The 25,109-nt window shown below is 56.6% G+C and overlaps 1 protein-coding gene across 4 annotated transcripts; it reads left to right on the forward strand.

Moving 5' to 3' along the window:
* On the forward strand, positions 1 to 24,355 carry BAHD1 (bromo adjacent homology domain containing 1). Of its 4 annotated transcripts, none has more exons than XM_004751102.3 (7): positions 1 to 25; positions 15,548 to 16,990; positions 18,784 to 19,166; positions 20,106 to 20,265; positions 20,675 to 20,751; positions 21,526 to 21,626; positions 22,077 to 24,355. In XM_004751102.3, exons 2-7 carry the CDS (start codon positions 15,562 to 15,564, stop codon positions 22,264 to 22,266), a joined length of 2,340 nt encoding a protein of 779 aa, XP_004751159.1. In that variant the 5' UTR covers positions 1 to 25; positions 15,548 to 15,561; the 3' UTR covers positions 22,267 to 24,355. The 4 variants fall into 4 exon arrangements, with proteins under 4 accessions (XP_004751159.1, XP_044923564.1, XP_004751160.2 ...); XM_045067629.1 differs by lacking the exon at positions 1 to 25 and adding an exon at positions 804 to 1,121; XM_004751103.3 differs by lacking the exon at positions 1 to 25 and adding an exon at positions 1,724 to 14,453 and having other exon boundaries at positions 18,787 to 19,166.
* Positions 24,356 to 25,109: the final 754 nt, after the last annotated feature.

Here is a 25,109-nt window from a genome sequence, read left to right on the forward strand (position 1 = left end):
GGGTTCCACACACTGCTTCTGAGAGGTGAATTAGGAGCTGGAGTGGGGGGGCGGTAGGTGAAGGGGAGAAAGAGGAAAAAGAGATGCGGGTGAGGGGTTACCGAGCTAGGACCGACCTTGCTTGAAAGGAAAGGAGACGTGGCAGGCAGGGAAGTCGGAAAGATGAGGCAAGGGCGGGAGGGGCTTTTCAGCAGTCGGGGCCCTTTCGCTGGAGTCTGGGGCCCTTTCTGCAGGAAAGGGGGGTTGTTCTGGCTTGATTTTTCGGCTGGTCTTCCCGAGGCTTTGCCCTGGGGGCAGCAGCCGCTGGCGAGGGTGGGGTGTTTCTCGGCCCGCAGTTTTCTACAGTGGGTGCTAAGGAGGAGAAGGGGGGAAAGGGGATGTAGAGGGGTGATGGCCAGGGCGGGGGCGAGAGATTTCTCGGGGGGTGGGGTAGCAGCTGGGGGATTGGGGCTCCAGGGTCGGGTCACCATGGGATACCGGCTCCGGCTCTGCAGCCGAAGAGAAAATCCAAGAAGCCGGCAAAGAAAACCACCCCCCGCCACCACCCTTGGCACCGTACCCCTCCCCCCAGGCCCCACCACTCCCCGCACCGCCTCCCCCGGCCGCCTCGTGCTGCCCCCTGCGTTGGGACGACCGACCCACGGTTCTGATTGGTCGGAGACCGGGAGGGGGAGCCGAGGGCCGGATTGGCTGGCGGGGCCAGCGCAGGGCGGGGCGGCTGATTGGCGGAGCTGGCCGAGGGGCGCGCTGCTGATTGGCTGGGGACGAGGAAGCAGGAAGGAGGGCGGCGGAGGCTCCGCTCTCGGGGAGTTTGTGGGGGAACCGCGAGCGGCGTAGCGGATCCCGGAGCCCGGCCCCCGCCGCCCGCCCGTCCGGCTGCCTGCCCCGCCCGTCCGGCCCCCGCGGTCCGCCCGCCCCGGCCAGGCGCTCCCGCCCCCTCGACGGCCCCGCCCGGCCGCGGCCCCCGCTCCGCCCGCCCGGCCCCGGCCCCCAGGAGGAGGCGCTGACGCAGCAGCGTGGAGCCCGGGAATTGAGCGCCCCCGGGGGGTTCCAGCCGCCGGATTCCAGCCCGGCCGGGGCCTGCGGGCGCCCAGAGCCGCGCCGTCCGCGCCGCTGTCCGGGTGAGCTAGGGGCCAGGGTCGAGGAGGTGGGGGTAAAGACACGAACAGGCGAGAGGGAGCGAGCAAGGGAGGTAGACGAGTGGAGGGGAGAGAACCGGCCGCCCGTCAGCGCGCCCCACCGAGCGCGCCGCGCCGCCGCCCCCGCCAGCCCGGGAAGGGACGGACGGACGGACGACGCGAAGCAGGTGCGGCCGCTCGCTTGCTCGCGCCGCCTCCCTCCCTCCGGGTCCGGCGCCGCGGTCCCGCCATCGGGGAGCGCAGCGCGCCTCGAGGTGACAGCCCCCGGGGGCCGCCCGCCTCTCAGGCTGGGGGCGGGGTGGGTGGCGGCCGCAGGGGGGCAGCTTGGCCGGGCGGCGGCGGCGCGGGCGTCCCGGGCCGCGGAGGGCGGGAGGACGCCGGTCGTCTCCTCGCCGCGGTGGAGCGGGCTCGCCTCTGAGTGCGCGGGCGGCAAGGCCCCCCCCCCCCCCCGCCGCGCCCCCTCCCCCCCCATCGCGGTCCCGGAGGCAAGGGGCCGCGGCCGGGGGCGGCGCCGCGGGATCGCCCGCTCAGGGTGGGGGGCGCCCTCCTGCGCTGGGAGCTGACCGGTTATTGCTGGGTGGGGGGCTGGGGCTGGGGGCCACACCGGAGCCGGGGGTAGTGTAGACCCGACCCTATCGGGCTGGAAGGAAGGGAGGCGCCGAAGACGGAAGGGAACCGGTTCGAGAAGCGAGTGTGGGCCGCGGGAGGCCCGGCGGAGACCGTGCGGAGCGGCGGCCGAGTCCGAGGTGGGGCGGGGGGAATCGAAGTTGTCAGACCGCCTCCAAGTGACAGCGGGACCCCATGCTCGCGGCCCGGCCTGGTCTGGCCCAGTCCGCCTCTCTGCCTCTTCTCCGGGGCGGGGGGCTAGGTCAGGTCGGGCCCGAGGGGCCCGCTCCGCGGTGAAGCGCCGGACAAAGGCGGCGCCTGAGCGGGCGCAGGTGGTGGCGTCGGGGAGGGGAGCAGGTCCGAGCCACCCACCCCGAGGGACGGGCGGCAGGGCCGGACTCTGCCCCAGGGATTGCGGGGGGCCAGGGTGCCCGCTGGGAGAAGCTGCGACAGTGGCTCACCGCTCCAACCGCAGATCACCTCCCGGTTCTGGGAAGAGTGGGGTCGACACGGCTGGAGCCGAGAGCCAGAGGTGGGGTTGTGCACATAGTGGGCCTGGCCGGTGGCGACAGTTTGATGAGCCACTCTAGAGCCTGCTAGGAATGAGGGGTTTCAGCAGGCAGAGTCTGCCCATGAGAGAGGTTTAGTCCCACCTGGGACATCTAGTCGCCCATTGTCGACAGTCTTAAGAGGACAGACCTGTTGGATTGGAGACTAGGAGATACCCCACAAATGTGCTACAGCAACCCATCCACAACTGTTTTCGGCACTTTTCTTCTTAGCCAAGAAGGTACCCACAAAGGGTAATGAGAAGCTGGAATTTAATGATTAAATGAAAAGGTTTCCAGTCTTTTTCCTTTGTGCCACCTAAGAGACTGTCCCACCAGCCTCTCCACTCCCATGTCTTCTGAAAAAAGGAGAAAAGGGCCCAGCACATATCCTGTCCTGGAGGGATACCACTGTGCTTGGCTGGCTAGAGGACACTTGGGAGCCAGTGGCTTAAGCTCTTGAGTGCCTGTATCCCCACCAGTGATCATTTCTAAGCTGGATGCTGTTTTCCACTTGTGAAAACCCACCCAGAACTCAGGGCTCCTCATGGGATCATATACCTCTGTGAAGAGTTGGGATCACAAAGACAGGGAGATTGAAGCTGTTCTGATTGTCCACTTTTGCTGAGATTCTGGGTTCAAGTCCCACCTCAGGTAGCTGTTGGGTTAGGAGCTTCTCCCAACTGAGGTTAGCTGTAATCCCATCCGGGGAGAGTTGCTTGTCACTCCTGCTTAGTGCGGACATAGAATTAATTCACAGCCACCCTCTGAACCCCTCCTCAGAAGGGTCTAGAACCCAGCCTGGGTGGAGTTGAGGCTTGTGGGAAAGGGAGGTATTATCTCATGCTGGAGATTCACGTTTGTTCTGGGAAGATTTAATTGTATGTCTAAGAGACATTGGAGAACGATGAAGAATTCCAAGGCCTTGTCTCCTTTAGGGCTACACAGTATATGATTTCTTTTGGTGGCAGTCAGAAGGGGGTGACCTGGTCTGGCCACTAGAATATAAAGGGAAATTGCCGAACAGTGTTTCCCTGTTTGACAGGCTCTTACCTGTCAGTCTGGTCAGGTGTTCAGGACGGTTTGCTCTGGAGAGTTTGCTCCAGTGAAGAGTTTCTCTGTTTTTTGTATCTCTTTCCTTCCCTTCCTTTCTGTTGCTCTGCTGTCCCCATGCAGCAGGCCTGTGTTGTCCTGACCTGGCCGGCCACCTTTTCCCTCCTGCTTCCTCTGGCCCTTCTGATCAGTCTGTACACAGCTGCTAGACGATTCTTCCCAGAGCACTCCTTCTCCCATGTCATTCCCCTGTCCACATACTTCCAGTGGTTCTTCTTTTCCTGCAGCCTGACCCTAGACGATCCCCTCAGCTCTCTCCTGGCCGGGCACAGTGATCTCCCCGCATCATTGCTTCTGCTGCTTTCTCTAGTTGTCCCCAGTGAGGAGCCTCTTGCCTTTCTCTCCTTCTGAACCCTACTCATCTTTGTTTTGCTGTCACTCGGGCCACTCCAGGCCAGCATTGCTTGCCTCTGAGATTGTGACCCTGGGTTTTATAACATGATATCTTCTCGAGTGGTTTTGTAGGTTGATAGTTTCTTAAAGAAGGGATAGTATAAGTGTTAAAGCGGTGTGTGTGTGAGAGAGAGAGAGGGAGAGAGAGAGAATATTATGGGATTTCTGATATACTGCTCTGCATGCTGTTATGTTGAATGAAATAATGCAGTTGGCTACTTAGTAGATTGGGAACAGGGGAAACCTTCCCTTCTTCCAAAGAAATGCTCAGTATGGAGTCCTTGGTGGTTTCCAACCTTTTCTGTCAAAGGCACATAAATAGGGCATGTTTGGGATGCTTTCGCTTGGGGAACAATTGAAATTTAGCTGTTGTTTCTGATACTCCGGCTGATGGAGAGTTCTGTCCTGTGGATTGCTCACATGACACCATATAGACGTGAATTGGAAAAGAGCTGTAATCCTGTTTTCCTCCTATCCCACCAGGCCATTCTCTCCACCCGGCTTTGCTGCTCTTATGCAATTTTCCTTGTTGTCCATGCTAAATGAATCCATATGTTTTATCTCTTCGCAATCCTGGGTGTAAATGAGGGAGAATACAGTTTTGAGAACAGAAAAGAATAAGATTCCTGGGTCCGGCCACTGGACAGGACTTTTGGGACTGGCATGGGAGAAGGTGTTTATCACTGACATCGGAGCATGATCAGCCTCGTATCAGACCTATCCCATTGAAGGGAAAGCTATGATCCCAGCTTTCTTGGAACTTCCGTTCTTGTTTACCATCAAACCTTGGACCATCGGGAAATGGGAACAAGAACTGGTGACTGGTTTGAGTCTAGACAGTGAAAAAATAAATTCTGCATCCATCCCCTTTCCCCCAAACCTCCCTTTTGTGCCCCAGTTTGATGATTAATGGGCCAGCATTTCCCTTCCAAGCGGGAAGGCCACCCCTCACAGTTGCCATGGCAATGCAGACCGCTCCCGTCAATTAAAAAAAAATCCCTACTACTTCTCTCCTCCTTGCTTCTCCTGTGGCAGGAGACAGACTACCTAAGAATGCATCTCCTGGGCTCTCTCCTCAGCTGCTCAGGTTGTTTGGCTGTGTGTCCTAGAACTCAGTCCTTCCTCTCTTTCTGGGGTCTTCCTGAGTTTCATTACCCTGAGCCAGTGGTGCCCTTCTTAGATCTAGCAGTCCCTGGAACATGTCTGTGAGAAAGCAGAGAAAATTACTTTATCTGCAATGCGAATTAAAGACCACAGTGAGCCCACAGCTTTCTTTTCTTTTAGGGTTAAAAAAAATTCCTTCCATACCTTCTCTTTGCTGGGTAGAGGTGAAAGTTGGGGATGGTTTTGACATCCATAAAGGAAGTTTCAGTAAACCTGGAAGGAATTCAACCTCCCAGCATACATAGTTCATATTGAAGTCGTATGGGGATTTTCAGTTTATTGATTTTCGTCTCTTCCCACCTCTCTATCCCAGCATTCGGGAGGACTTGTGTGTTTTCATTTTATCTGTCCTTACTCCTTTTGGCCTTGCTTCGGCAACATCTGGCCTCAGTGCCCTGTCGCAAGGTGAGTCATGAAAGGAAAAAAAAAAATCTTAAGGGAAAAAGCCTCTGGAGTTGAGAAGTAGCCTGTGTTGAACTGAGGCTGCCAGCCGAAGCTGCTGGGTTTATGGAGCATTATATGAACAGCCCCAACATTAAAGGGCCTCCTTTTTATGAATGGGTTGTGAAGAATGTAAATAAAGCAGCATCTCTCAATGGGGAAGCATTTTACATAAGCAGTACTACCCAGGCCCAAGTATTTATGGGAATTTGCTAGCTCAGTCTGGCAAGACTCACTTCCTTTGTGAACTTGCCATTGTGTGGGGGACTTCGGAGGGACAAGGAGAGTGCTGGGTTCGACACACCGAGTGCTGCCCCAGCGCTCCTGCTCTGTGGGTCCATGGCCTTGACTCGATGGGCCAGCTCATGGCTAGAATGCCTGTTAACTTTGAAAAAACAGAAAATACAGAGAGTATTCAAGAGTCCGTGAAGATGAGAACCTGAGGCTCCTGATGGCCTAGGCCCTGAGATTCTGCAGCGCCTCACACTCTGGGCTGCTTCGACCTCCCCAGGTCAGGGGGCCAGGGAGATCTTGGTGGATGAAATCCTGCCTGGTTTTATGGGAGGCACCTCACCGGAATAAAATGGGCCGGCTTGAATTTCAGCTCCTTTATGTTTCCCCTGCCCACCTCCTGGTACTACCACTAATGAGCAGTAAACCTGCTAACAGGGAGGAGGAGGAAGAGCCCTGGCGGTGGCAGCGTCAGAGGCCTGCTCTGGGCCAGACGGCTGGCCGGACAGGCCCCCTCAGCTCCACTGAGCTCCAGTCTCCCCCATGGCTTTGCCCAGCTGAGCAGTGGCATCCAGCCCTGGGCTTCCAGTGGTGGAATTGGTACCCTGCCCAAGGTGATATGCTGGAGCCGCTTGGGACCAGAGGACTAAGGGTTTGCTGAGCTTGCCTCAGGGCAAAGTCATGTCCAGGACTTTGTATTGTGTCCCAAGAAAGATTTTTCATCCAGATTCCGTTTTTCCTGGTGGGAGACACCTGCAGAGGATGGTTGGGTATTCACCTGACTCAGCGTCCTACAAAAAAACAAAAAACAGTGTCCTTGAGAGCCTCCACAGGCCCGATCCACCAGGAATAAATGAATGGGTTTGTCTCTGAGCCTTCCTGAGATTTGAAATGGGAATTTTTTTCCAAGGCCAGGTGACCAATTTACCTGAATGGGAGAAAATGGTAAGTGACTTCTCTTAGTTAATGGGATCAGTGCCAGGCAGGAATTTGGTGTCTCCATCTTTTTTTTCTCACATACGTTTCTTTTCGGGGAGGGGGTGGTGGTGGTGCTTTGATCCTCCCGCCCTTGGTTGAGGAGGTAGGACTATAGGGTATGCTTCTGCCTTTTGGGACCCGAGGACCTCACCGGGAGTGGTGTTGGCTGCTGCTCCTTCCTTTCCATCTCTGGTCCCGGTTTGACGCTCCCCCCACCCCCACCCCCAATGTGGCTCTTTCAGTTTCCTGCCTGCAGAGGAGAGGGGTGGCCCACCCTTGCCCACCCCCCACCTTGAGCCCCCCTGTCTAAAATGGGGCGGGGGAGGGAGGGCTATTCAGTTTGTTAATCACATTCTCATCTGGCCAGGTGGTTTAGAGGTGAATTATTAGCATTGAGAGGATCTTTGTAGAAATCATGGGAAAGGTGTTAGGGTGCTGTTTGATGCCAGGATACCCTGACAGGGATGCCAGAAGGGAAGATGGAGTCCCATTCCTACTAGAATCAGAGTTGGCAGGCCCTCCTGCCACGTGCCTGGAGGGGGGTTCACACAGATTCCACAGAACAGAGAGGAATTATAGAGTGGATTAAATGACTGTAAGACATGATCTTCAGAAAAAATTGGAAGGACTTAGATTTATCAGCCCCAAGAGAGCTAGCCATGGGACAGTTAATACATCTTTGACTATTAAGATGGCTGTTCAGTCCGCGTGCGATGACCAGACTTCAGTCCGCGTTGCAGTTCGGGCTGGAGGGAGATTGCATCTGGTTCGGGAGATGTGGTGAGATGTGTGGGGGATGTCTGGAGCCCTCTCTTTTGTATTTATTGTAAAATGAAGGCTACATCTTTTCAAAGCCCTTTTCCCCTTCCTAGGATATGAAATGGATTTCTTCCCAGAGTTGACTGGGGACTTTGAGCAGATTTTGCTGTAGAAACAAATCTGTAAAAGTATGTGGATGTTCCCTGGCCGGCCGGCCGCTGCCATTTCATTGGAGTACATCTTTGGTTCCTTTGTGGTGAAAAGTCAGGGAAAATGACTAAGGTGTTAATACCAGCAATGAAAACAACACAGAAAATGTGAAATAGACTGTGCAGGTTTATCTCGAATGTTGGTCTGTGAGCCAGCAAGCTGTCCTGGGTTGCAGCAGGGGTGTCGGCTCTGGGACAGACACCAGATGCCCCGCCCCCACCGTGCACACCCGGGGAGTGTGGGCAAGTTCTTTAACCCCTCTGTACCTGTTTTCTCCTCATTTGGATGAGATGGTAACAACCCCCTCGTGAGGCAGTTGTGAGGATAAATGAGAGTGAACATTTCACATTTAGGGTGGTGCTGGGCAAGTAGTGAGCACTTGACAAACGTTAGCCATCCTGTTCGACTAGAAGCTTCAGCAGTGAATCAATTCCCTACTCTGCACACTTAGGAGATTTGAGGCCTGATAATGCTAGTTCTCTGCTGCTGAGTTCACCTGCATGTCTGTGACTCTCTTTGTCTTGATACAAGTGTGCCTCTAGTACTGTCCTCAACTGCTTAATGCTTTGGAACGAGAAGTGGAACGAGAGGAGTATCTTCTTGATACAGAGCTGGGCAAGCTTGGGGAGAGAAGGAATAGGGTGGTAGTGGACGAGGGTTGTGCTCTGTAAATAGAGGTTTCCCTGAAGTAGCCCTATTGAACTGTTGATCACACTGAAGAGGCACAGTGCTCCGGACTCCAGGGAATGGGGGAGAGTTTTTTTTTGGGGGGAAGGTCAGAGTTCCCAAGTGATGCCATCAGTCTAGAATAGAAGTGTTGAATGGGGTGGAGCAGGTGGGCAGCCAGATCTCAGTTCATTCCTCGAGCTCTTATTAAGCTCTGGGGGTGAGATTTAGTGCTAAGGTAGGCAGAGCCCACCTGTCCCCATGGAGCTTGCATCCTAATGAGGGTGTCACTAATCACTTAGTTAATTAGTTACCTGTGAGGGTATTTGTGTTGGGTCTAGGAGGGTTGGCCTCATGGTTCTCACTGTGCTGGTGGAGTGTTAGGAAGGCCCTGTTTTGGGTCTTGTTCTTTGGGGCTGAGCACCCCAGTGGAGAGTCTGAGGGCAGAGCCTCCAGCTTTGCCTGGCCAGCCTGTTTCTTCTGTTCAGGACGAGAGACAGCACTTCCAGGCTTGGCAGACCATCTTAGCAATCTAAGTTGTTGGTTCCTGGAGTGTCCTGATGGTTGAATCAACATATATCCTTTGCCCTCCTGGGCAGGTACCCAGAGCAGGCTGGTGAGCTCTAGTTGGCGTATTTTTTTGAAGAATTGTGTATCAGTAGCGTGACATTTCCTGTTGGTTTTGCAGAGGGCCTGTTGGTGAGCTCTGGGGGGCCCTGTCTCCATTCCTATTTGATATCTCCCCCACTATTCACGGCCCCGGAGCAAACGAGTCCTGCTCTAGGAGCAGCTGTGCTCCTGGCCGAGCCTGGCCACTGTGGGGTCTGCGTAGGAACATGTGAGGGAGCCTTAGCCTGGGATTCTCTTTTCCCCAGACTGGAGGAATCCTACAGGGAGCTCCTTAAGGTGAGTCTGGGAACAGTTGCATTTGTCTTCTGCCTCGAGACTTCAGCTTTGGTCTCTTGCTGCTTCCTACATCCGGACATTTCTGAAGCAAAGTTCCCAGGCTCCTGTTCCCTCACTACGCCCAGCAGGAAGCAGGCCCAGCTCTGATTTGCCCTCCGTGAAGTCGCTGTGAGCCAGAGCTCCCACTCCAAGCCCCATGCACCCTGTTACAGTCACATTGTCTTGTCCTCTTTTTTCCTACCAGTCTAAGCCCCAATTTCTTCATCTCTTTGGTGGTTTTCTTCTGCATTTAGCCGAATACTTGATACAGCAGAAAGGAATAAGCTGGTAGGAGCACCTGGTGTATCCCAGGCATCCTGCTGGGCACACTTCTCATTTAACTTGATCCTCTTGATGGCTTTGTTGTGTAGACAAGGATACCAGGGCTCAGGGAAGCTCAGGCTGTTAACCAGCCCCACTCAGGGTTAGCAGCAGCGCGGAGTGGCAGCGGGTCTCACATAAGTTCTTTGGAGCCCCAGTGAGAGGCTGGCCAGCATTGGCTAAGTGAGGAAGGAAGGTCCCAAGAGATGCCTTGTGCCTGGGAACGAGCAGTAGGGGCTCTGGCTTAGCTGGACTGGCACCTGTAGATTCGGGACCACCTTGTGTGCGTGGGGGGCATGGCCCGGGAAGAGGCTGAGGCAGGCACATCGCCTTGAGTGGGTACCTGTGCCTTTAAGGAAACCCTCTAGAAAAACCACACTTTTGAATCGCGTGTGATGACCTTCTGATTTGCCAGGTCAGGGTTTCTTAAAGCAGAGCACGGAGGTGTGACTGAAATACGGTGCTCTCTGCCCAGCATCCCCGTTCGGTGGTCCACGTGTGTCTGTTGACTTCCAGGTCCTAGTGGTACACTGCCTCTTTCACTGTCAGCCCCTACCTGAAGGAAGGGCTCACCCTGCAACCAGGGTGCTGGCAATTTCTAGTGAGGAGATTCCTTCAGCTCTACTGTTAACTATATTCCTGTACTTAATTGCAATCCTCGTATAAAATTGGAGGGTCCCTTTGTAGTTCGACTCTGAACTCCCCTTCCTCCCCATTGAGATTTGTGTTCCTTTACAGTAACAAGAGGCAGGCTGTCTGGCTTTGTGTCTGAAGCCAGAAGTAAGTGGGGGTCCTGGGTACTTGGGTACAGTTGTGGGGGGATCTGTGGGGATCCCTCCTGCTGGGATGGTCACAGCACGTAGGAGCAGCCAAGATGGGGGCCGGGGGCTGGGCTGGGTTGGCGGAGGTACCAGATGCAGGGGAGGAGGGTGACCTTTGCTGCTAGGCTGCTGCCACCTTTCTGGGCTCCTGGGAGCCTCTGGTGTGAAGTGTGAGGAGTAGGTGGTCTGATGGGCTGTGGATAGGCTGGGTGCTGCTAAGGGCGGGCCCAACTCCTCAGATGACCTGAAGGCAGTCTATAAAACAAGCTGTTTCCAGACGGGTTGGGCCAGTTCCTTCTGGTGGGTGGGTGCTACCTGCGCAAGTGTTGTAGGACCCCAGCCTGACTGCGGAGTGAATTGGGTGCCCACAGCTGGGGAGGTGAGGCCGGTGACCAAGGCCACTGCTTTCTCTTTGAGGGCAGGCCCCCGGGGGCTCTGGTGCTTCTGCTCTCTGTGGGTGCTCATGCTGAAACAGCAGTCTGATGGCGGGAGCTGGTGAACTCACGCCTCCTGAGCCCATCCCCTGGGCCTTTCACTATCCAGTTGAGTGTTTCCCAGAGGCATGGAGCAGTTGGTCGGGGTTTGGTGGGGTACAGTTTCTGCCCCTGTCCACTTGTGTTATAAACAGAGCCCCCCACGAGTCTCCCCAGTGTCTCCATCCGTCCCCCAGGTTGACACTTGTGTGGTAGACTAGAAGTTGAGCAGAGTTCAGGTGCAGGCTGGGTTTTCGGGTTTGTCACAGCCCACACAGCTCCGGGCCCTGATGTGGGGAACCCCTGGGGCCAAGCCAAGGGCAGATTGCCCTCCTCTTTCTGTGGGTCTGGAAGGCCAGGTGGAGGCGTATGCTGGCCCACCGCCCAGAGACTCGTGTCATCCTCACCACCAGAAGGTTCTTCTGATGTATCCATTTGAGATGAGGAATCTGAAGTTCAGGGAAGCTAAGTAAGTTGTTTAGCAGGGGCAGAGCTGGCATGCAAACCCGGGCTGCCTCCCTCAAAGGTTTGCTGCCTTCCAGTTTACCAGCAATGGGGGATTCAAGAGAGGCCAGCTGTGACTGAACCTGCCTTTAGCATAAGACATTTCATCAGCTTCACCTGTTACTCCATGTAGTAGCACTAGCTACATTTAAATGAACAGGAGCCTGCCTTTGTGCTCTTGCTGCATTTCTTCTGATAGGAGATTGAAGAAACCCAGTGCTCATGAAAATCTCATCCTTTTGGGGGAAGTTATGCCAAGAGAGCGTGCAAAGGAAGGCAGTGCTTAACTCAGTATCAGTTGTGTGACTTTGGGTATCATTGGAGGGAGGTGGCTTGGGTCAGGGCCCTTCCTGACCCTCACCCAGATGACCACCTGGTCTGCCTTTGCCTAGGACTCCCTCCCTCCCCATACTTTCCTCCTATGAAAAATAAACCAAAAAGTTGGAAAAGCAGAATTTGACGTGCAGTGCGTAATCAAGGTTTCAGGAAGGGTAGTGGAGCAGAGCCCTGGGTCCTGAACCACTAAGAATGCAGGTGGGTATAGAGTCTAGAGCTGAGTAAATACGGGGTAGAGAGAGAGCAGTAGCCAACCTCTTCCTGCCGCCGGGCAGCCCCTGCTTACAGGAGTATCTCGGCTTGACCCACTGGTGTTCCCTTCAATGGTGCCTGCAGGCCTTTGACCCTCCCTTGCCCACAGCCCCTTGGGTGTGGTGCCTGATGCTTTTGCAGGCTGAGGGCAAAAGGCAAGTCCTCCCTCCCTTTCTGCTCCTATGGGGAGGACTCCTGCTAAGGAGCCTCACCCTGCAACAGCATCAGGCACCCTGGACAGACATGGGATGCAGGATAGTGACACTTGAGCTGGGCGTGTTGGGCTTGCTCTCCCCCTCAATTGCATGACCCACAGTGCCTGGGCCTGTGATGGCTTGTTTGCCATCTTTAGGGTACACTTGTGATTTGGGATTCAGCCTGTTGTTTGCTGGGTCTTCGGCACTGAGGACACTGGCCGGTCACTGTCCTTCATGGCAGCTAGCTCTGTGCTCATCGGAGCTGGGGACAGTCAGACTGGTTTTCTTCAGTGCGGGCTAGCTTGACACAGTCTAAGAGAGTAGTCATAGGCCCTGGGGAGTCCGTCTTTGGAACCTTCTCTCTGGGGGACCCAGACTCCCCATGCCTGGGAGGACAGGGCTTCCCCAGAGAAGGAGTCCATGCCCCCTTCTCTCTTGGCAGTGGTGGGAAGTTCCTGGTTGGGCTCCCGTGGGGACAGGGCAGCAGGAGGATTGGCAGAGCTGGAATGGGAACCACGCCTCCTGCTTTTCCAGGGTTTTCTTCCCTTGTGGGGCTGGGCCACCCCTGCAGGTTAGAGGGGCCTGTCAGTCTGGGTGCCCCTCTGCCCAGCCCCACCCCAGGGAAAAACTGCAGCTGAAGTTCTCACAAGCCCGGCTTCAGAGCATGACTCACACTCGCTCTCCTCAGATTGGGGTGCGGGAGGCTGGCAGCTGAGTCCCCAGCCTCTCCTCAGGACGGTGAGTGACGCTGCTGCCTTAGGCACCATGTGATAGCCAGGAGTTCTTTTGCTGGTAACAAGGGATTCGGTGGGTTCAGGGGAAGCCAGCAGGAGGCTCTCAGGCTTTCAGGCTTGATTTGGAAAGGTGACATGCGCCCTGTGGTTGAGAGGCTTCCTGGGATCCTGGGACAGTGGAACTGGGGAGCTGAATGGGAGGTGAGAGAGTAAGACACTGAGGAGAACACATCCCCAAGTTCTGGGGACAGGCTCCTCTCCCAGTCTCTCCCTGCTGAGACCTTTTGCATGTTGAGAGGGAGAGGCTGGGGGGGGTGGTGGGGCCGGTATCCCAGAGTCCTCCCTTGCAGCTGGTCCACTAGCAAACTGGGGAGGTGGGGGGGAGTGGGGCAGGCCAGTCCCCTCTCTAAGAGCTCTGTTGCTTCCCAGGCTTGCAGGCACCTCCCCAAGCTCACTGTCTTTCCCATCTGGCTCCTCCTTGCTCTGTACTTGGTGTTGGTGTCCTTAAGGCCACAAGCCCAGGTGACCTCAGCCTTGGCCCCCAGCCATTCCCAGTCTGACTCCTCTGGTAACTTGGGGCCTGTTGAGGGGCTTCGGCTCTTGCTCAGCTGTGCAGCTCTTGCTCAGCTCTTGCTCAGCTGTGCGGTCTGTTCCCGAATCCTCTTGTCCCCAGGCCCTTTGGGGGTGGGGAAGGGCTGGGCCTAGGCTTTCCTAGGAAATACAGATGTGCTTCTTGTTTGGGCTCCTCTAGCACAGGGGTGCCCCGCGTTTTCGAAAAGGGCCTGTTGATTATAAACGGCTAGGATGCTTTTCAGAGTGAAAGGAGGCATTGCTAATAAGCCTGCTGAGCAAACAGGGATGGGGGGCCACCCTGCATGGAAGTTGAGGGGCCCTTAGGGAGCCTAGCAGACACCTGGGATTTTTTAGGAGCTCAATGTCTGTGCTTCAGGGAAGGAATGGGTTTGCCCCCTCTGCCTCTGTCTTGCCCCAGCCTGGTCTCTGGGCAGTGGCAGGGCCCCGCACGTGGCCAGAGCAGTGCCTGGCACAGTGCCTCCCTTTTCCAGTTTTCCGACTCCTTTCTGAGCCTGACACCCACGATGCTCTTAGCCTGGTTTTCCAAGCACTCTTTCTCAACTAGTACAGTGTGTGTGGGGAGAGAAGGTACCCAGTGACCCCAGCCATTGGCCCAAGGCCACAGGAGCTAGCCGGGAAGGGCTCAGTAATCCCTGGGAGCCCTCAGGCTTGGGGCTTTCAGGGTTAAATCCTGGCCCAGCAGGGACTGCTCCCAGCCTCTTGGGGAGAGGGAGTATGAATAACAATAGCAGTGGGGAAATCGAACTGGAAAGCCTGGGCCTGCTGGGTGGGAAGGGGGTTGCTGGGTGCCTGGGAGGGCTGAGCCTTGTCTGGCACCTTATTTGGCAGCACCTTGCTTTGGATTGGGGAGTAGATAGGGAATGAACAACTCCGTGGGCTGTGACCACTGACACTGACACCTCCACCCCCCTCACACACCCCCACCCCCCACACCCTCCGCCAGTTCTGCATTGCCTTGGCCATGCCGGCTTCCAGGATACAGCTCAGCTCTGGCCTCTCATTCAGGACGGGGGCCCAGGCTGCCCCAGGTATGTTGCGGGGTATTTGCTGAGCAAAGTTAGGGGATGCTGCCTGGTCATGGGCATTTTCTGCCCAGGGTTTTGGGCTTCTTGCCATGCATCCCCACAGCCTCCCCCCGCCCTCACCTTAGTCCTCTTCTCTGCCTGGCATCTTGCCTACCAGGAGGGAGACCTGAGAAGTAGGACAGGACAGCAAGGCAGCCCTGGGCTGGTTTATCGGTTTGTCTCCAGTTAGTTCTTCTCTTTGCTGCTTTATTTCCCTAACTATTAGAGGCTGGTGGCGGTCTTGTATGTGTTCCTACCCAGGAATGCTGGCCCTCGCCTTATAGGCGTCCCTTCTCTAGGCCCAGGCACTGTTTGGGCTGCCCTTCCCCAGCGTCTGAACCAAGGTGGGGCTGGCCCCTGGGGCTGGCTGAGACCTCCCCTGTCCACTCCTCAAAGCCAGGCCTTTCCCTTCAGGGGTTTTTCCAGCAAGGCCCAGCTTATGGCTGCCCTGCTGTACGTGCCAGGCAGGGTGTCCCCACAGGCTGGACTTTGCTTTCCTCTGCAGCCAACCAGGCAGGTTCTTCACCTTAGTTCCTCGCTGTCCTTGTTGTTATCTTCCTGTGGCCAATCTCAGAAGCCCCAAGATGGGGGAAGGGTTGGTAATATTGTCAAAGGAACAGATGGGCTCCCACCACCCCAGCCACATCCTGGCCTGGTGTCTTCAGAGCCTCTTCCTGACCTGTGACAAGTATCTAGCGGGAGAAGGACAGGTAGTGAGAACTAAGCACTTTGCCCCCAGAGCCTTCTGTCTTCTGACCCCGTGGTCTGCATCCTTCCATAGGCCCTTGATGGGCTTAGTTCAAAGAAGGACCCTAGGCTAAAAGAAGAATGGGGCAGCTAGCCCATGCACAGCTGTTGGTAGCCTGACCCCACTGGACCTTTGCACTCTGGAAGAGAGGTCTTGGGAAAATCCAGGCTGTAGATGGATGGGGTGAGGGTAGGCTAGAGTTACCGAAGCGGGCGGTGGGAGGGTGACACTGGACGGGCTGCTGTAGAGGAGAAAGCAGGCCGGGCAGCTCAGGATGGGCTCGTCTCATTGCCCACCTTCTGCCCTGCAGATTGGGAGTACTCCATGACACACACACGGAGGAAGTCCCTTCCCATGCTGAGTTCGGGCCCCGCTGGCCGCCGGGAGCCCCTACAGATGGAAGGCAGCAGCACGGAGCAGGGGGCAGAGAGTGTGGAGACAGGCATGCCTGAGAGCCCAGGGCACCTCACGGGGCGCCGCAAGAACTACCCACTGCGCAAGCGCCCGCTGGTAGCTGAGAAGCCCAAGGCCTGCAAAGTGCTGCTGACCCGCCTGGAGAATGTGGCTGGTCCACGGAGCGCAGATGAGGCCGACGAGCTGCCCCCGGACCTGCCCAAGCCCCCGAGCCCAGCCCCATCTAGTGAGGACACCGGCCTCACCCAGCCCCGCAAAAGGCGCCTGGCCTCCCTCAATGCAGAGGCCCTCAACAACCTGCTGCTGGAACGGGAGGATGCCAGCAGCCTGGCAGGCACCCGTCGCAGCCGAGGGGGTGACCCTCACCGCAGCCGGGACCGGGACCGGGCCACTGGGGGCTGGGCCTCCTCCAAGAAGCGGCCCCGGCTCGGGGACCTTGAAGGAGGAAGTCGGGACCTGTCCCCAGAGCCAGCGCCAGATGAGGGTACCCGTCGAGATGGTGACCCGGCGCCCAAGAGACTGGCCAGCCTGAATGCGGCTGCCTTCCTGAAGCTGAGCCAGGAGCGGGAGCTTCCCTTGAGGCCACCTCGTGCCCATCCAGAAGTAGATGGGCGTGCCGCAGAGCCACCAGTGTTGAGGGCTCCCAGGCCAAAGTGGGCTAATAAGGTCAACAGCAAGAACTATCCCAAGACCCGGCAGGGCCCTGGCTCTGGGGAGGCTGTAGGCCTGCTCGGCTGGCAGAGGCACCCTGAGGAGCCGTGGCCGTCTGCCACCCCTCGTGGGCCAGCCAGCCAGCCGCCTTACCGGCCCCTGAGCCAGGCTCTAGAGAGCCCCTTAGGGCTACGCCCCCACCTGCCCCTGCTGATGGGTGGGCAGGCAGCCTTGAAGCCGGAGCCTGGGCGCCCAGGCGAGGAGTCGCCTGCCCCCAAGCAGGAACTGCACCAGCCTTCCTTCCCTGCACCTCAGCTGTCCCCCCTGCCACTGCCCGGCAACCCTGCCCACTACAGCGGCCTGTACGGCCGGCCCGAGCTCAGCGCAGGAGGCAGCTTCTACCTGTACTGCAGCCAAGACGGGCTGCAGTGTGGAGGCTACTCCCCCTGTCCCATGCTTCCTGAGGGCAAGTTGTCCCCAGTGGCTGCGCCTAACGAGGGGCTTCTCTTGGCACCGAGCTCAGTGCCCGCCGGCACCCCTTTCCAGCACCCTCCCTGGGGCTCTCGCTACTGCTCTAGTGAGGACACTGGAGTGAGTGGCTACAGCATCTGTGAAGTGTTGCCGCCATCTCTTACCCATATTGGCACTACCTGCGGTGGCTGCCCCTACAAAATGCCTTTTCCGGCAGGTAAGACTTCCTGGCTGTGGGATGTCCCAAGAACTTAGATGTGGAGTCCCAATAGGGTGGACCACGGAGTGGGGGTAGGGCTCCTTGAGGTCTAGCTACTGCGTGGGAAGTAGGGGACTTTGGGAAGGGATGACTCCCCCAGTTTCACACCCCAGACTGTGGGGTAGTCCCAGAAAAGGGGCCCATGTCCCTTAGCTCTTAGCTCTGTTCTGTCCCCACTGTCTGTAAGATTTTTTTTAGCTTGGCGCTTAGATAGTAGCATCATGGCAGGGGAAGGGGTAGGGAGAGCCACCCATCCCTCCCCGTTGGGACACCCATTCTTCTACTCTTGAGTAGCAAGTTGGATGTTGAAAATAGGGCTTTTGCCAAGTCATTCCTGGATCCTTCTGCCTCCTTCAAGGAGGGCTAGAATTCTGCTTTGCAGGAGCTCATTCCATCTGCCTGCTGGCCTAGCTCAGTGTTCATGGGAAGGTTGGTGGGTGCCAGGCCCCGTGCCAGCTGCAGTAGGACTCCTTCGCCCTGGCCAGACAGGCCTTGAAGGAGAGGTGGGACCCAGACATAGCCTCACCTTGTCGGGGGCTAACAAGAGCGGGCACCCTCCAGGAACAGACAGGCAGAGTCCCCTGGCCCAGGCAGGATGCTAACAGGGCCCTTGGCTTTGGTGTCTACCTTCCTAGTGAGGCCTAGACACCTGAGAGGCTTGCAGTGCAGCCACTGAGACACCCGCCACAGGGCTCTCTTCCCCCAGACTGGCAGGGGTGTCCTCACATGCCTCTCCAGCCTCTGTCCCTGGCTTCTGGGTGGAAATGAGGTGACCAAAGTCATCCTGTCTGGCAGGTCTGCCCTGCTGCTGATGAAGTGAGAGGCTGGGCCTTACCAGGGCTCTCCCTGCCACCACCCCACACCCCTTCTTGTAGGGGTCTATAAAACAACTTTATAGACCAGTTGACTCTGGCCAGACTGGTTGTTTCAGGTTTTGGCGTGAGTTAGAGCTCTAAGAAATGAGATCAGGCTGCTGCTTGGGCTTTGCCTTCTTTTTTTTGTACCACACTCCCACATCTAGACACCTAATCCGTGGGACCCAGGATCCTGTCCCCTTACCCTGGAACCCCAGGAAGCACCATGTGCTGGGTATTGTTCTGAGCGCTTTACATATGGGAGGCCACATGGCAAGTAATTGAGTACAGATCCTGGAGCCAGACTGCCTGGAGTGAAATGTTCTCCCCTACTTCCTTAGACACGTGATTGTGGGACAAGCCAGGAACTGCTCTGTGTCTCAGTTTCCTTAATTTATAGAATGGGTCATGGTACTTAGCTCATAGCATTGATGTGAGGATGAAATGAGTTAATACATTGATAAACACCCAGGATCCCCTGTATGATAGCTACCACCCCTCCTTCTATTGCAGGGCACGGAGAGGTAGCATAACTTACCTGAGGTCACACAGCCAGTGAGTGGCAGGTCTGGGGTTCATATCCTGGGCTGACCCCAGCCCCCCTGCTTCTAAGCACTGTGGGAGCCTTAAAGAAGAATAAGTCAGAGCTAGAGACACTGTTCCCATTGCACCCCTTCTTTCAGGCCAGTGAGGAAGATGGAGATGGCCATGGCCAGCCTCCAGGGGCAAGAAACACCCTTGGCCAGTCACTCTGATGGTCCACCTCAAGGCCCCTGACTCCACTTGCCACCCCAGCGACCCCTGGAATGAAGACAGGAGCAGACTTTGAAAGTGGGGGCACCAGTGGGGTTACTGCTCATCCCTCCCTGTCTTCACCTCCCTCTCCTTTTTTCCCAGAAGGCTGCAGGTCCCTAGGCCAGTTGGAATTTCCCCTCCCGGAAGCCGGCCACCCTGCCTCACCTGCCCACCCCCTCCTGGGATGCCCTGTGCCCAGCGTGCCACCTGCAGCAGAGCCCGTCCCCCACCTTCAGACACCCACCTCAGAGCCCCAGACAGTAGCCCGCGCATGCCCTCAGAGCGCCAAGCCTCCTAGTGGTTCCAAGTCCGGTCTGCGCACAGGCTCCAGCTGTAGGCACACGGCGAGAAGCAAGGCCGCCTGCAGGCCCAGCCACCCCAAGCAGCCTCGGGTCCAGCGCCCACGCCCACGCCGCCGCCGCCGCCGCCGCACAAATGGCTGGGTGCCTGTTGGGGCTGCGTGTGAGAAGGCTGTCTATGTCTTGGTGAGTGCCAAGTGAGAAGGAGGGTGGCAGGGGGACATAGGACCTACTAGGAGAGGATCTCAGGAACCCTTGGCTTTGGCCTCTCTGAAGAAGTGACAAGGGACTCTAGCTGACTTACACTGTGGGCGCTGATCATGCCGGCCCAGCCTGCTCCCCCAGCCCCGGCTGATCTGGGATCACGTGCCTTGGGGAGTTGAGGGGGTGCACAGTCAGGATCGGCTGCTGGTCTCCGTCTGTGTCACTGACTCTCAGGGAATCCATCTTCAGTGTCTTCACCTCTCATCCTTGATCATGCGTGTGGCCTCTTCTGTCCTGGATTATAAAATGGAGGACTCTCCCGGGGGCTTTTTGGATAAGTGTATGTAGAGGGAAAGTAGAGATAGAGAGAAAGGAGTGATCCAGGAGCATGGGGGTTGATGAAAAGAGTATCAATTAAACTGGATGGAGCTAAGGCGCTCTCATCCTCACCGCCACCCTGTGAGGTGTGTATCCTGTGTTTGTGTCCTCACTTTATAGACGAGGAAACAGGTATAGTGGTGGATTAAGTCATTTAGCCAGGGCCACACCACTTCACCGTGGTGGTTTAAGGGTCAAAACCAAACTGCCCCAATAGGAAGTTTGAGGACCTTCTCAGTGCTGGGGCTTGGAGCGAGAGAATTGGCTGCTGGGGTATGGTGGTCACAGCGCAGCCCCAGAAGCTTTAGGCCACTTTCCCACCCCTGTTCCTATTTTTTATCCTTTCTCCAACCATGGGAAGCTCCCACCCCATCCTGCCCCTGAAAGCCAGGCTTAGGGAGAAGAGGCCACTATGCAAACTGCTTTTGTCGCTTCCCGTCCTCAGTGGTTTGCTCGGAGGAAAGCGCACAGAGAATGTCTTCCTCTCGCCCCCTCCTTCCTCCACTCCTCATGAGCTTGTTTGTGTCCTTGGTTGTTGCTCAGGATGAACCAGAACCAGCCATCCGAAAGAGCTACCAGGCGGTGGAGCGGCATGGAGAGACGATCCGAGTCCGGGACACTGTCCTCCTTAAGTCAGGCCCACGGAAGACATCCACACCTTACGTGGCCAAGATCTCTGCCCTCTGGGAGAACCCTGAATCAGGTACCCCCTGCCTGGAGTCTCACCTGGCACTCATCTCCTTGTGTTCTTGGCACGGAGGCTGCCTTCCACTCAGCCGGCATCTGTCTGTTTGGAGGGCTGCAGATGGCCTTGTGGCTGGGGTCGGATCAGCTCTTTAACCTTTCCAGCCACCAGGACCTGGGCACCTGTCCCCCCACCTCACCTGTCCGTGCCTCCCAGAGCCCTTTCTGCCACCATGCCTGACAGCACTCCAGGGCCCTGATCCACCAGGCTTGGCCCAAGGTGGGGGATCTGGGCGGCTGGAGACTGTAGGATTGGCCCAGACGTCGAACCTGGGTGATCGTCCTGGGCAGGTTGCCAGCCTGCCTGCTTGTCTGAATGACTCTCAGGTCACCAGCTCAAGCCCTGACTACTTCTTCTGTCCCCCTAGGAGAACTGATGATGAGCCTCTTGTGGTATTACAGACCAGAGCACTTACAGGGAGGCCGCAGTCCCAGCATGCACGAGGTGAGTTGCCTGGCGAGTATGACAGGGAGGGCAGAGGGGGCAGAGGGAGAAGTTGTGGCACCAAAGAACATGGTATGGGGAGGCCGTCAAGGGCAGTCAAGTCATTGTCACCTTGGACACCACAGATGGGCCTGAGTTTTAGCCTGTTTTCCCAGCACTGCCCCACTTTACATTTCAAAGGAATGGTAGCTTTTCCCTTGAGAGGGGCAGCAGGGAGGGAGATCCCCCAAGGGCATGCCAGAATGGGAGCAAGAGGCTGTTTCCTTGTGGCACCAGGAAAGGGGAGGTGGAGCTGTACATCTAGCCCCTTTTGCTGCTGTCCGGGGCGTGAGAGGGAGGAGAGAAAAGGCTTAGAACACCCTGGGCACTCTACTGGGCAGCGTGTGAGGAGAGGCAGTGCTGGCGGGTATGGTCACTCGGCCCCCAGCCGAGGCTCCTTTGTGCTTCGTTGCCCTTGCTGGACTTGTTGTTTCATGGGGGAGATGAGTACCGCTTACCTTCTCCCCTGAGCCAGGGGTGGGGGTCAGGAGGCTGATGACATGGGGGTAGGGGATGGGTTTTGCTGGAGCAGGCTGTTCCTGAGTCTGATGGGATCTGGTAGACGCTAGGTGAGGAGCAGGGAGGCTGAAATCCGGGGGCTGCTCCCTGGCCTTCTGGGCACCAGCTGGAGTTATCTCAGGTCAGGAGGCCCAACAGAAGAGTTAATGTTGGCCTTTCTTCAGGCGTTAATGTGCTTCCAACCCTGGTACCAATGTCCCTCTCTCTCTCCTTGAGCCTTTGCAGAATGAAGTCTTTGCATCAAGACATCAGGACCAGAACAGCGTGGCCTGCATTGAGGAGAAATGCTACGTGCTGACCTTTGCCGAGTACTGCAGGTGGGTGCTGCCCTGGCCCTTGGGCTAGCCTCTCCCTTAGACTCCTCGGGGCTGTTGAGGGGCCTGTCTGAGAGTCCCAGGAGGATCTCCTTCACAGGGCCTGACCTTCCAGAATGTTCTACCTCACAGCCTTCTACCGTCTGATGTTTATAGAAGAGAGAAAGATTGTTTCTTCTCTGAGGCAGAGCGCTTGGGGCAGCATTTGGGGGTGGTTACGGAACTGTCTGCAGAGAAGCGTCGAGAATTGGCAGGTGTTGGGAGGGAGGTCCCAGCAGATGTGCTCCCCCCAGTACCCAAGAAGATGGACGGGCAATGGTCAGCAGAGAGGCCAGAGCGCCTGGGGACAGGGATGGAGGCAAAGCCGCAGCTCCCTGGGCATGGTGGGGAAGGGGTTGATCTTCTTTCAGAGGTGTCCACACTAAACCCAGCAAATGGCGTGTGTCACTGCAGATTCTGTGCCATGGCCAAGCGCCGAGGCGAGGGCCTCCCCAGCCGAAAGACAGCACTGGTGCCCCCCTCTGCAGACTACTCTACCCCACCACACCGCACAGTGCCCGAGGACACGGACCCCGAGCTGGTCTTTCTTTGCCGCCACGTCTATGACTTCCGCCACGGTCGCATCCTCAAGAACCCTCAGTAGCTTGGGCCCACACTGGGGCTGCCCACGGGCAGGGGGGCTCGGGGAAGGGGGCACTGCTTGAAGCACAGCACTTGGCTAAGGGGCCACGGGGGCTGGAGGTTGCTGACCTGTGGTTCTCTTGGGTGGGGGGGAGGGCAGGGACCCCTGTGGGTACTGGGCCCCTCGGGAGGGAAGGGGAGGCCAGGGTAGAAGGAAAGCATCACAGCCGTCAGCCTGACCCTGGGTGCCTCTCTCTGGTTGCCTGGGTGGAGGAGACTTGAAGAAGTAGTCTTCCCCGAGGTCGGGCCAGGCCTGAGGGGGGCCTCCCCCAGGGGGAGGGGAGAGTCCTTCGGGAATAAGGCCCAACAAGGCTCTGCTTTAGCCTCCCCTGGGCCTTTGGAGGGGGGAGTGGGAGCCAGCTTTACCTCACCCACTGTGACCCACTGCTTCCCCATTGGCCTGGGACCAGGCTCTCCCAGATTCTAGCACAGCTCCAAGCTCCTTCCTTTGAGGCATAGAGAGCCAGAGTCTGGCTTCCAGAGCGTAGACTTCCCCCTTTGTAGACTTGGGGCCTGTCCCTGGCTTCCTCCTTTGCCCCTGGAGTACCCCACAGTGCTGGGACAAGTGACCCAGTGCTGCACAGTCATGGGTGTGGCACACTTGTGGGTGTCAGCTTCCTGTCTGCCTCCTGGTGAGGGTCATCCAGCAGGTCTGGCTTCCCAGAAGCTAACTGGTCAACATGGGGTTTGTCGCGTCTGGGAGGGCAGAAGGGAGCTGAGAGGGGGTTAGGGGGCAGGGGGCAAGGAAAATTGCTACCTGATTTATTGAAGACTTTTCCTCTTGCCTTACACTTGGAGGTTCTAGGAAACCTCTTGCAGAACTTCATACATGACTCTTTAAGCCACACCCACCTGGAATCAAACCAAAGGAGTGCTGTGGCTCCCCTGCCCTGCCACCCCTTACCCTAGTCTTTTGTAGATTGCACTAATTTACATCCCTGCGAGAATCAACACTGTATCAGTCCACAGACCTGCTGAGCTGCGGCCACTCACTCTAGGAGCTAAGGACCTGCATTTTTAGTTTGTTCCTGTTGCCCAAGGGCCCTGTTCTCACCTCAAGCTGTTCCCCAGGGTAGGTTAGGAGGCTGGACTCCCTGTTGTCCTTGCCAGGACTAGGCCCCGGCCCCTCCTACCTCCCCTGGGGGGCTCTCTGTGAGGGGGTTGGAGCAGTCTGGTTCTATCCTATTTGTACCAAAGAAGAGCATGGTGGGGAGGAGGAGAGCAGCATGGAGTGGTATGGGCCCTGCTGTTAGCACTTCCCCAGGGCACACCCCTGGGGGCAGGAGCCAAGGGGGGCAGCTGTTCTTCTCTTTCCCTAGGAAGGGGCAGGCACAGACCCAGCTCCAGCTAAGCAGGTGACACTGGGTGAGGACAGTCAGGCTGGGTCTGGAGAGGGAGGTGGAAGCAAATCCTGAGGGCCCTCCCAGCAACCCTAGGCCCTGTGCTATCCCTGAGAAGACAGGCTCCTCCTGATTGGTCAGTGGGCTTAGCGGAGGCCTAGAGGCTTCTGAGGTGAATTTACACATGGAAAGCCCAATCCCAGACCCTGGGGAAGGGACTAGGGTGCCCTAGTATTGAATAAGCTGTTCAGAGGAAGGCGTGGGGCAGTGAAAGAGGTTGGCAGAGAGTGGCTGTGGGGGCTTAGAGAGCCAGCCTGGGAACCTGCTCATTCCCAGGGTGCTGGGCCCTTGCTGCCAAGGAGCTCAGCCTCACTCAGCAGGAGAGGAGATCAAGGCCCCTCCTCCCCCAGAGGCAGGGTCTGCTGCCCAGAACTTAAAATGCTTTTGAAATCTCTTAGATGTGGAAATATTTTTTCGAACCTGAAAATGCAGCTGGTAGAATTTCAATGGAAGCATAATTCATGTAAAATATATTTTAGTTGATATTTTGTAAAATGCACTTTTTGTGTGTGTCGACCCTGGTTTCTCAGATCTGTATTTCAGTGTTTACAAGGGAGGGGGGACCTTTCCTCACCTCCCTTTTGACAGAGATTAGAAGTACTTCTTTAAGAAAAAAATAAATTTGAAAAATTGTATTGATTTAGAAAAGGATCGTTTTCCTCTGTGTCCTGTCATCTTTGTTGGAGGTGTGAGGGGGTGTGTGCAGAGGGGCTCACTATTTATTTTGGGGGGCCCCTCTTAGCCCTTGCCGTGCAGGAGCTAAGGCCAATAAACAAAAAAGGACAGGAAAGTAGGGGGAAAGGAGACTGAGGGAATGAGAACTTGGGGTTGACCTCTTGGGATTACAATGGCCAGAGCTACCTGCCTGGACAGTGTGAAATGCTGGGGTTGCCAGACTTCCCCTGGCCAGTGACCCCGAAACAGGTCCCCAGGTGGGTATAGGGTGAAGATAGCACCTCATCACCAGGGGTCATGTCATTGAAGAATAAAGGTCACATCACAGGCCTAGGCTTTATGACTGCCTGGCCCTTGGTTCAGCCCAGCCTCAGTGTTGATCATACTCAGTGTGGAGCAAGCTTTGTGGTCATGGTAGGTCCTCAGGGACAGAGCATAGCTACCTCCCCCCCCCCCGCCTTCATGCTGGTAAGGACATTGGGCAGGTGTGTTTTAATAGAGGGTATTAGGGGCACAGACTCTGCCACAGACATACCACAGCACTGCCATCAGTTGCTGCCCACAAGAGTCCCACAAGGTGGATGGCGTCCTGTTGTTTTACAGACAAGAATGGTGTGGAGACAAGTGCCTTGCCCAGGGACTCCCCCAAACAAAGCAGCTGTGTCTATACTCCTAACTCTGTTGTTCCTGTTAACACAGAAGATTCTTCGGAGGAGTAAGCACATATTGG

This window comes from Mustela putorius, unplaced genomic scaffold (genome assembly GCF_011764305.1).
Source record: "Mustela putorius furo isolate JIRA1106 unplaced genomic scaffold, ASM1176430v1.1 tig00003898_pilon_pilon_pilon, whole genome shotgun sequence".
NCBI classification, from domain to species: Eukaryota; Metazoa; Chordata; class Mammalia; order Carnivora; family Mustelidae; genus Mustela; species Mustela putorius.

Excerpts from the sequence above, each read along its gene's own strand:
- BAHD1 (XM_004751103.3), top strand. The coding sequence starts at position 14,387 with ATGCCGGCTTCCAGGATACAGCTCAGCTCTGGCCTCTCATTCAGGACG. Across the intron at positions 20,266-20,674 it reads CTGGGAGAACCCTGAATCAG|GAGAACTGATGATGAGCCTC; the intron begins GTACCCCCTGCC and ends CTGTCCCCCTAG. Across the intron at positions 21,627-22,076 it reads ACCTTTGCCGAGTACTGCAG|ATTCTGTGCCATGGCCAAGC; the intron begins GTGGGTGCTGCC and ends GTGTCACTGCAG.